The following is an 11,840-nucleotide window of genomic DNA, read 5'->3' on the forward strand; positions in this document are numbered from 1 at the left end:
TTCCAAACTAGTTTGAAGAGAAACTTCTATATAAAAAAAAAATTTTGAAGAAAAACTTTATAAACTCCTCTTATATCTTTATATTAAGTGTGAATTTTGATAATCTAACTGGAGGATTCTGGCATTTTACCCCTAATTTTTTAAAAAAATTAGCAATATAACCCTGTTTGCAAACTATATAGGAGCGTGCCCCTGTTTCGATACTCGATTATCCTAAAATCGAGTTCAATTAAATACTCGATTTGTAGAAAATCGAGTTATGCCCAATCAAACTTAAAAAAAAAAAAAAAAAAAATTCCATGGAACTCGAGTTTTAGGAAATCGAGTTCCATGCAAAAAAAAATTTTATAAGTATAATTGCCCTATATTCAGGGAGCCCTATAGTAGCGTTTTTAAGCCCTATAATGACGTTTTAAAGCCCTATGGCGGCATTTTCCTGCAAATTTTTTTATAAGTGTGATTGGCCCATATTCAAGGTGCCCTATAGTGGCGTTTTTAAGCTCTATAGCGGTGTTTTCATGCAAAAAATTTTTATAAGTCCCCATATCAAGTTCAAGGGGCCTTATAGTGGCGTTTTTAAGCCCTATAGTGACGTTTTAAAGCCCTATAGCGGCGTTTTGGAACTCGACTTCCCTAAATTCGAGTTCCATGCTTTTTTTTTTTTTTTTTTTTTTTTTTTTTTTTTTTTTTTTTAGTTTTATTCGGCATAACTCGATTTTCTACGAATCGAGTATTTCATTGAAACTCAATGTTAAGGTAATCGAGTATCGAAACAGGGGCATATCCCTATATAGTTTCGAAAGAGGGGCACATTGCTAAATTTTTTAAGAATTAGGGGCAAAAGGCTAGAATCTCCAATCTAACTATTAAATTACATATTCTTATTATGTTCTCCATGATTGTAAAATTTCAAGAAGATCAAAAATTAATTGCTATCTCATCAAACAAATGTTAAAATTTCAAATTTTTATGATCTAAAATTGGGTATAAAAAATAAATTTATTGATTAAATAATAAATAATATCTAATTTGAACGAAATTTGATATGTACATTAAAAATTTAAGAAACATGAAATTTAATGGTTAGATTTTCAAAATTCACATTAAAAAAAAGATATATATAAAAAATTTGAAAAATTTCTTTTCAAATTAGGTAGGGGGAAAACTTTGTTATAATAAGAATATACAAAGATACTATTAGATTTTTAAAATTTACATGTAACAAGAATATATCAGCGGAGTTTGAAGGAATTTCTCTTCAATCGTTTTATCTTCTGTTGTACTAGTTTCATTCTTGTCACTACAATTTTCCAGATATTTTTTCTCGGAATACCGAATCGGCATCTGATTTCTGTGTTTCAACATGAATAACAGCTGTTCAAAACCCTCAACTTACTCACCAACCCAAACCAAAAGACAATTTTGTCCCTGCAAATTTTTTCAAAACTCCGCCAAATCTTCCCTTTATTTCTTCTCGTCTCAAAAGTTCCAACAAATCTATTTCCCCAAAAATAACCTTTCCGGCTCTAAAAAAAAGTACAAAAAACCATGTTTTTCTCCAGTCTCTCTCACCTACCCACACTGCCTTCCACCCGCAACTGCCGCCTGCCCCACCGCCTGCATTGCCGCGCTTCCGCTCCGACCTCCCCATTCCGGTTCTGACCACCTCCAGGTACTCTCTCTCTCTCTCTCTCTGAAATTTGAAACCCAAAAATTTCCCATTTCCTGGTCTTTAAACCAAGGTGATCAGATTCCAATTCAACCCATTGCAATATGAAAACTTGACAAAAATTCTCATGGGTATTTTGCTCCAAAGGTATTTCTGACTTTGCCAGCCTGGATTTGCTATGTGTACCTTTTTTCCCTTTTTTGGTTATAACTTATAACAGACAAGCACACTAGCTACCTATAATTATAAAGCAAAGGCCTTTGCTTCATAGTTCATAACTTACCCAAAAAAAAAAAAAACACTCATGGAATTCCAAGCATTCCAGGACAATGCTTGGTACGAGGTTGAATTGGTAAGCAATGGTGACATACTCACCATTAAGTACAAGAACTTTGCGGACGAATGGGATGAGATATATCATGTGGGGAGATTCGATACTGTCAAAGAGATAGAGGATTTCGGGGCCAGGTTTCGACGCAGTAGCGTGCAGTTGCAAGATGGGGAGTGCAGGAAAGTCGTCGCGGGCATGAAAGTTTGCGCCACGCATTATACTGATAGTGGGGAAGTTAAATTCTACGATGCTACTGTTCACGAGGTGCAAAAGATCCAACATTCGTTTAAGAATGGAGAAGAAGAGTGTTATTGCATATTTGTGCTTCTGTGGCAACATGGTCCTGCAAAAGGCACAAAAACATATGCAAGTGTTGCTAGTATTTGCCTGATCCGACATATACAAGGGCTTGTTGATCAAGCCCTCGACTCCTTCTTGAAGATAGCAAGAGAGAGACTGGGAATTGCACCCCATAATCAGGATTCTTATGTTCAAAAAGGTCCGGTATGTGAAGGCCCAGGTACTTCATCATCTTGTCAAACAAATTCTTTCATAGATGTTGATGCATTTTTTGAGAAATTAAGGAGAGTCAGACGGTTTAGATGTGCGGCCAGAACTTTTCAAGGGAGGCTTAATGGTCAATGTAAAAAGTGATCGAATTAACGTGGAATGAGCAGAAGGAAAGAGTGTCAAATAAAACGATGTGAATATAAGTTATAAGAAAAGACAGTTTTTAGAATTGTATTGTGGAGATGATGCTAGACAGAGTTGAGTAGTTTAAAAGGCCTATGAACATATGATGTGGCAATGTCCATGAGGAGTAGTTCTGGTTGCTTTGTTAGTTTGTTGGGGAAAAGAGTGCATATCTTGTGGCCATGTCAATGGGGAGTAAGGAGGAAACTGGGAATTTATCCAATGATGCAGGTATGAGCTACTTTTGGCATTCCTTGTGGCATCTGAATCTACCTAGAAAGAATTTTGCAGGGAGAGTTTGTCAAATTATTCTGTATACTAGGCTTAATTTGCATAGGAGGGGTGTTGTTTCACAACCTGCTGTGTTATTTGTGGGAGCGAGACTGAATCTGCAGAACAAGTTCTGTGGTCCTGTTGTTATGCAGAAAAAGTATGGGAGGATTGTGATTTAGGTCCTATAATTCATAATACTGTGGGGGTGTCTTCTATTGATTTTTTGTGGCAGGTTTTGAAGAAGGATGGTGTGGAGACAATGCAACAAGTAGTTACAGTAGCTTGGTCTATTTGAAATCAAAGAAACAAAGCTCTCTTTAATGAATCTATCCAATTGCCTCATTTGGTTGTCCAGCGTGCAAGGGAGTATTTTCGAGTTCAAAGCGCAGTGATGGCTTCACATGTTGTCTCTTCAAGAACCCAAACTCAGTGGCTGCCTCCAAATCGAGGTTTCTTCAAGGTTAACTTTGATGGTGCTATGTTTGAAGAGATACAGAAAGTTGGGATGGGGGTATTTATTAGAATGATCAAGGCTTGTTTATTGCTGCTCTAAGCTCTCTGGAAAATTTAGGTCTACGCTGAGGAAGCTGAAGCTCTTGCTGCTGTTTGTACTCTGTTTTTTTTCTGCCTGTGTGTGTCCTTTTGAAGTGGTTGTAGACGGTGATTCTCTTATGGTAATCGAAGCTTTGAAATCTGATGTGCCAAATTTATCTAAAGTAGGCCATTAGCTGGATTTAGCTAAACACATGGGTAGATCTTTTAGGGAGATTTTCTTTAATCATGTCAGTGGGGAAGGTAATGGTGTTGTTCATGTGCTCGCCATGCTAAACATTATGTATTTATTGTCTGGTTGGAGGTGGCTCCTGTTTCTGCAATGCAGCCTCTAAAGATGTAACTTTTGGTTAGTTAAATGACATGTTTCGCTTATTTCTATACCAAAAAAAAAAAAAAAAACTCTTAGATTCTAAGCTACAGTGACAGCTCTTCCACTAATTGTTACGTACATAACCTACATGAGTAGAAGAATTGATTGAAGCTTTGACAAAAGATCAGTAAGTCTATGGTTGAATGTATCAATTTGAAGCTAATTACATGCATAACAAGATCAAAGATGATTGCTACCCATTATTTTATGCTACACTTCATAAAATGTTCATTCAGAATCAGTTAAATGGCTTGAGAGCATGAGCAACTATCTTGTTTCTTTTGATACATATTGTTTTTTATTTTGGAATATAAACCAGACGCTCTAGGGGATTAGAATCTTAAGAGTAAAGAGTTGTGAGATAAGATAGACTTTTTTAGCAGGAGTGAGTTTGAGTGAAAAGGCACGATTTTAAGGTTCCTTCTTCCTATTGGCTCTACGGGTTCAGGTTGGAAATGCCCCAAGCTCCTTTATAATTTTTTTACGTTTAACCTCTATTTTATTTATATTTTTTTTATTCAAGGATCGGGAATGAAGGTTGATTTTTTTAACTCTCAATCTCAGATATTGAGAACAATTGCATATGGTGGCAATACCTAAGGTATTGCGCATATTCTAAATCCAACTTATAACACTTGGCTTAGGGAACAGATTAGTGATGTACCCAAGAAGAGTGGCTTAATAGATTGTGCAAAGTTATTTCATGTGTATAAAACACCAACTGTAAAAACCTTTTTTATCACTGTATGATACACGCCCTCTCACTGTCTATGATGAAAATGGCTTTCATCTCAAGAGGCTGCAACCTCCTCCATCATTATTCAATTAAACCAACTTATAACACTTTTGGTATTCTGTGAACAGTTTGGAAAAATATGGAAGAAGAGTGACTTAAAAGAAGAGTTAACCTTTAACACACCAGTATAAAGCTGAAAGCAAGGCCAGAAAAATATTGTGGATATGGAACCTTAAATAAACTGCGAAGTTTATTACTCAAAACCATCTTAAAGCTTCATCGAACACATGTTAAACAATTTCTCATTCACCACCACCAACAACATTGGTAATAACTGATGACAGGATTGGAGTTCAATTGCTCCTGTCTACCATCTAGATGTATCTCATCCGCATATTTAAATGAATCCACAATGTTCAATTACGATGGTTTAAGATTAAAAAATAATAAAATAAATAATAATAATAAAATCTATGCATTCATTGGATCACCATCCCAAGCCACACCACAGAGCAACAAATGTTGATTGGCATGGCAACAGGAATCTTGGCTGTTGAATTCAACATCAAACAAGAAAAGAACAGAGGAAACAAAGCAAACTGAATTTCAATACCATCTGGTCAATCAATTAAATACAATAACACAAATATCGTAGTAAACCTCAAAACTCCAAATTGCACAATCAAATGTAACCTAATCAAATAGACACAAACCAGCTATGAACTAGAATAATACTCTGAGAGAATGTGAAAAAAGAAAAAGAAGCAAAAAGTGAGAGAATGAGCGTGCAACAAATGCAGGGGAAAAAAAATACTTTACATCTAAATACCAGGGCCTTCATCGTAACTCCAACAAGATTCTAAAGCCTTGGTGCATGATACGTCATAGACATGATTTGTTCACTAAGCATTCCCATGTGGTCTCATTCTATCGTGTAACAAAGACTTAGATGTTCTAAACCACATAGAAATTTTAAAAAAAAAAAAAAAAAAAAAAATTGAAAGCAAAAGATACTATTTTATACCAACAGGGCTTTCACCATTTGCAGAGGCTATGCAGAGCAGCATCCAACTTTTTTCACGGCTGATACATCATCTTTAGAGCCAACATTAATAGTCTGTCCCTTGGGCAAGGCTCCTGGGTCATCCCCAACATCAAGAGCCTTCCTGCTGACTACACGATATATCTGAGAGAGCACTTCAGTGAAGGCATTTTCCACATTCAAGGACTCTAGGGCAGAGGTTTCCATGAAAAAGGTATTCTCTCTCTCAGCAAAAGCTGTGGCATCCTCAGTTGAAACAGCACGCAAGTGACGCAAATCTGCCTTGTTTCCCACAAGCATGATGACAATGTTGGAATCAGTATGATCACGAAGCTCCTTTAACCATCTCTCCACATTTTCAAAAGTGACATGTCTAGTGACATCATAGACAAGCAATGCACCAACAGCTCCTCTGTAGTATGCACTTGTGATTGCACGATATCTGTAGCACAGAATGTAAAATGAGAAGTCTACTCTACAATGAATGATAACATGGAATCAACAGAGAGTAAATTATTTTGTCCCACAAATAAAAAAAAATGAGTACATGAAGCAAAAAGTAAAAATCAGAAAAAGGTGATTTCCTTGTAAAAATAGAGAGAAAGAAAAGGTCCAACCTAAACAGATCCAATAACTTATAAAATTAAAATACAAACATAAAAAGTTAAAAACTCTATCTTCTCTATCTTTCTTTGTTTCCATACTGGGAAAAAAAAAATTAAGCTAGTGTATCAAAGTCATTGATTAGCTTAAGATGGAAATTAGTAACCCACAAAAAGTGAGAAAATGTAAAATAAATAAAAGGCTTCGGGAACCAAAGAGATTAAATTAGGAACTGTGTGACATGCAAGAAAAAGAAAGGAATTTTCAAACCTCAAAAAGGCAAATACAATTACTTCAAAACAATTCAACTTATTTTTAAGATGAGATAATCCTTCCTTTCAACTTCTGAAAGATAAACAAAACAAATAAAACTTTGATGACATAGTCATATGTTTGTGATATATCTATATTGATTTGATCCTCAAGTCATTTACCAAAGTTTACAGTTCTCCAAAGAAGATACAGAGTTTGGTTAAATTGTACTTTCCCATTCCAAAGTATGAGGTGCGTAGCAATTTTCCACTAAATTCAAAATTGAGCAATCAATCCATAGCATTAAGAGAAACAACAAATAATCACCTGCTGTTGGAAATTTCTGTTAACTAGGTTCCAAAGATAAGAGAATGTGTTTCAAACCTTTTTTAATACTTTTTTCCCTTGGTGAGACAAAAATAGTGCAGAGGAACATATACTAATCTGTCTCTTAGAATTGGATGATATCATACAACTTTATGAACTAATTGTTTTGTTCTACAATGTTAAATAATTTGTCTCATGTTTTTGTGAAAATCATATGCTCCTTGACTTACCTGGTTTAAAACATCCCCCATTTGAATACTTATTAGGTGTGCCCCTGAAATATAAGCAAGGTGTGTTCATCTTAATCACTTCATGAAGCACAGCATTTCACACCATCGGCAGCCCAAGAACTAAACTATAAGCATTATTAACGTCCACTCGCTCCCCACCATCTCTTACACAAAACAAAAACCCTCTTTCCTACATTTAACACAATTGAATTACAACAACAACAAACATGCCTTACTCCCAAAATTTTGGGGTCAGCTGTGGATCCAAAACAGATTAGTTAGTGCCGTCCACATATATTCTTTTCCTCCATTCTCTTCTATCAAAAGTCATACTCTCTATAGCTTCCTTAACATGTCTTTTTTACTGCTTCCTTTAACACAATCTAATTATCACCCCCAAAAAAACGAAAAAAAAAAAAAAAAAAACCTACGTTGCCAGCTTGAACAATATCAAAATCCATGATCAACCGTACCAAATCCAATGAAGAAAAAAGAAAGAAAGAAAGAATGAATATAAACAATCAAAACCAAGGAGAATTATAAAGCATGAATCAAATTCATTAACCACCCATTACCCTTCACACAAAAACAACACATTTGACACATAACCCACATTCCAATTATCCAAGACACGCCATGACCCACATTCAATATTGTGAAACACACCCAAGATCCAAAATAAGAAACCCATTACGAAAAACAAAGAAGAAAAATGAGAAATGGGGATGGGGTTGACCTTTCTTGGCCGGCGGTATCCCAAATCTGGGCCTTGACGACCTTGTCATCGACATGAATGCTACGCGTAGCGAATTCGACGCCGATGGTAGATTTGGACTCGAGGCTGAACTCGTTTCGCGTGAACCTGGAAAGCAGATTGGACTTGCCGACGCCTGAGTCGCCGATTAGCACCACCTTGAATAGGTAGTCGTAGTCGTCATCCGCTCTATACGCCCCCATTTTATTTTGTTCGTTTGTCTTTTGAGCTTGAAATTTGAGGTAGGAAACGAGGATTTGAAGGATCAGAATATCAAAATATGTTTGGATTTGATTTCAATGGGATCGGGAAATGGTTTTTGAATTTCTTCGCATTTGAGATTGAGAGAGAGAGAGAGAGAGAGGGAGAGGGAGAGAGGATGCTTGTATTTGTAAAATACTACGATGGAAGAGGGAGAGAAATTCAAAGCTAAAGTTAAAAATAAAGAGAAATTCAAAGCTAAAAGTTAAAAATAAGTATATAAGCATTTTTTGTGATAGAAAAAGATAGTAGTTCCGAATTATGATGATGGTAAATTATCATAATCAATATATAGGTATTTTTGCGATTAAAAAAAAATAAATATATAGATATTTTTGTGATTAGAAAATATATAAGAATTTATATAAATAGATATTGTAAGGGCTCAAATTGGATTGGACCCAATATAGGATTGAGTTTTAGCCCAAAAAGCCCAAACAATAAATTTGTAGAGCGTGGATGAAAGAACTAGATCTATTCCAAAATAAAAACTATAAAATTTGCTAATTTAAGACTATTAAACACAAGTAAGATAAGAAAATCTGTCCTCAGAGTGGCTTGAGGAGCTTATACTATATTGTCTTATTCATAAACAAAGTTACAAGAGTTCGTAGTCTTATTGCAAAAATTGCTTGATTTTTTCTCTCCTCTCTCTTTTTAGTCCATATTTCCATGCTATATACTACAATCTTAGTATCATCCTTACCATACACGTGTAGGTTAGATTCTGGGAACTCCTTCTTGTCCCATCCAACAACTCCTAGAACCATCAACTAGTAGCTGTAAGGCTGCTTCACCACTGTTCAGGCATCATCTCCACATTAATGCGACCAGAGAGTTAGTTGGGAGACATTTTAATGCGGAAGTAACAGCTTTTTGAAGATATTTGTTGCCCTTCTCCTTTCTTACCCTTTGTCCAACGTCCAACTCTTAGTTGTGATATAATTTCGAAAAAAGTCCATGATGATATGACACTCTTACTGAACTTGGACCCTTGTTTCCGAGATGGCTTTTCTCCTCGGACATTCATTGGACTTATCTCATATTATCTTTACTTTTCTCTTTATTTAGTTCCCCTTATAATCTTATCTGGCCATCCTCGGATTAGCTAATGTCCTCGGATTGGGCCATAGGCCCAATTAGTATAGCCTTAATAGTACCTCCTGATTAACTAGCCTCCACAAATATATATTCAAAAATAAAGTTAAAAATATTCTCATCACACTAAGGTATTCTTGTAATTGAAAAATGTAACAATTCTGAATTATCATAATAAATATATAGGTATTCTTGTATGAGTCGAGTTCTGAATTTTATATTTAAAATATTTATTTGCTTGTTTTTTCATAAATGTTTTTCTTCATTTTGATAAAATCAGATAAATAAGTCGACACGATTGACCTATTTAATAAATAGGTCATGTTAGGGTTGAGGAATCTTGACCCGTTTAATAAACATATCGGGTTAGTGTTGATTCATATAGTCGGATACGTATGAGTTAACACGACACGAATCCGACACGCGAACACAAATTGCCACCCCTAGTTTTAGGCTTAGATTATGCTCAATCATTGGAGAAAAATTATTTAATACTCAAGAAAAATATTTCCTCCTCCCACATTAATGATTGGTCATATTATAAATTTGATTAGTAAAACCCACCTCGCAAGAGGATTGATAATTTCTCTTGGAAGAGTAAAAATAATTACTTACCCCTGGATATTCCAAATGGTTAATCAAATCTGACTCTAAATACGGTAATCACAAATGCTTTATTAACCTTGGCATTACTGCATCAACATTAAAGGACTAAAATATTTCCTCCTTTTGCTTTAAATGAAAAACAATCTATATGTCCACTTATACTGTTTATTATAGAAAGGTCATATGTACTTCAGCAAAATTGACCTAAATAACACATTGAGGAAAACAATTATATTTAAAAAATAATTATGAATTTCTTTAAAAATTGGAATAAAAATAGGGTAATTCTTGCATGAAAGACCAATGTTTTCCCTTTTTTTAAGGGGGGCAAAAAATCACTCCTCAAGGTGTGAGCTTAGCAGGTTGGAGAATAGACAAACAAATCAAAGTGACATGACATATTAAGACTTGCATCTATTATTAAATGTTTTTTTTTGAAAAATGGTTACTATTGAATTGTTTAGTGGTTTAGGACAAATTCTATCATAATTACCATTTATAAATAATAAAAAATGTCCAATAATGGAAGCATATAAATTTAAAAATTATAGAATTTTTTTTTATTTGCATGTGGGAAATTTAATCACCACTCTGGTCCACTCAATGCACTTATATTATGTGTAAAATGGGAATTCTGCTATGTAAAACTATGTTTATGCCATACATTTTACCCTAATTACTCAAGTGCAAATGGTCTTAAATAAATATTTTTCTTGAACTCCATTCACATTGACATTAAAAATTTCAAGAAAATCCTAAATGAAAATATTTTTAAATATAATTTTTATGTTTTTGTTTTCCAAAACTAATGCTTATTGCAGTCAGAATGATAAGAAGGTTCACAACATTTTCACGATCTTATAAAAAAACACAACACTTTTACAATAAATCATAGTTGGTAAGTTGTTATTAGTTCTCATTTACATCTATCTCTAAAATTATAATTTTTTTTCCGCCAATAATATCCTGTAACAACTTGTCATAGTGCCACTTATGATTTGTTATGAAACTACTGTAAAAATATTGTGAACATAACATTTCTCATATATATATATATATATATTCCGTATATTGGTTACCCATATATGATTAGTTATTCTATTCTAAGTGGTATATTTCATTAGACCAAGACACAAATTGATTTTTGGTGTAGGAAGGGATTGAACCTTAGATCTCTTATTTAGCCATTAGAGACTTTACCAATTGAGCTAACTTTGTCTTTTGATTCATGCAAATTGCAACTACAACCAGAACCCATAGCCATATATAGGCATTGCAAATGTCCTTTATTGTTTATTTTTAAAAAAAAACTTAAAAACAATTGATATGTCCACTTCTATTGTTTATAAAAAAAAAAAAAAAATCAAATTTAAAAAATAATAATGAATTTCTTTAAAATTTGGAATAAAAATAGGATAATGCTTGCATGAAAAACCAAATTTATTTCATTACATTTTTAAGTACAAATTAAAAGCTCACCCCTCAAGGTGTGAGCTTAACGGGTTGAAGAATGGACACAAAAATTCAAAGTGAGACATGACAAATTAAAACTTGTATCTATCATTAAATGGTTACTATTTAATTGATCAGTGATTATTACCAAAAAAAAAAAAAAAAAAACTATCTTTGGTTCTATATATTTTAATTTGGGACAAAGTTTAATTACAAAACTGGTTGTAGAATAAAATTACAATCTTATTCAAAAAAATAAACATTATTATAAATTTTAAAAATCTAACCATTGAATTGTTTGTTCTTTATGATTTTAATACATATGTCAAATTTTGTGTCAATCAGATATTATTTACTATATAATCTATAAGTTTAAATTTTATGCATAATTTTAAATTACAAAAATTTGCAATATAAATAATTTATTGATGATAAAGTTATTAATCTTTAATTTTCTATAAATTTTGCAATCATAGAGGGTATAAGAAGAAGATGTAATTCAATAGTAAATTTGTCAAAATTCCCCTCCAATGAAAAGATATTGAGTAAAATTGTAGTCGAAAGTTATAACTAATTTTGTAACTAAAA

The 11,840-nt window shown here is 33.6% G+C and overlaps 2 protein-coding genes across 2 annotated transcripts; one reads left to right on the plus strand and one right to left on the minus strand.

Moving 5' to 3' along the window:
• Nucleotides 1-1,322: 1,322 nt before the first annotated feature.
• LOC126695635 (uncharacterized) lies at nt 1,323-3,899 on the plus strand. Its single transcript, XM_050392459.1, has one exon. It carries the CDS (start codon nt 1,974-1,976, stop codon nt 2,652-2,654), a length of 681 nt encoding a protein of 226 aa, XP_050248416.1. The 5' UTR covers nt 1,323-1,973; the 3' UTR covers nt 2,655-3,899.
• Nucleotides 3,900-5,210: 1,311 nt separating this feature from the next.
• On the minus strand, nt 5,211-8,257 carry LOC126695636 (ras-related protein RABA1f). Its single transcript, XM_050392460.1, has 2 exons — nt 7,818-8,257; nt 5,211-6,111 (listed from the first exon to the last, which is right to left on the minus strand). The coding sequence occupies exons 1-2, from the start codon at nt 8,036-8,038 to the stop codon at nt 5,679-5,681; spliced, it is 654 nt and encodes a 217-aa protein (XP_050248417.1). The 5' UTR covers nt 8,039-8,257; the 3' UTR covers nt 5,211-5,678.
• Nucleotides 8,258-11,840: the final 3,583 nt, after the last annotated feature.

Source organism: Quercus robur, chromosome 8, assembly GCF_932294415.1.
Source record: "Quercus robur chromosome 8, dhQueRobu3.1, whole genome shotgun sequence".
NCBI lineage: Eukaryota > Viridiplantae > Streptophyta > Magnoliopsida > Fagales > Fagaceae > Quercus > Quercus robur.

Coding starts and splice junctions, on each gene's coding strand:
- LOC126695635 (XM_050392459.1), top strand. CDS start 1,974: ATGGAATTCCAAGCATTCCAGGACAATGCTTGGTACGAGGTTGAATTG.
- LOC126695636 (XM_050392460.1), bottom strand. CDS start 8,038: ATGGGGGCGTATAGAGCGGATGACGACTACGACTACCTATTCAAGGTG. Junction 6,112..7,817: donor GATACCGCCGGCCAAGAAAG/GTCAACCCCATC, acceptor TCTGTGCTACAG/ATATCGTGCAATCACAAGTG.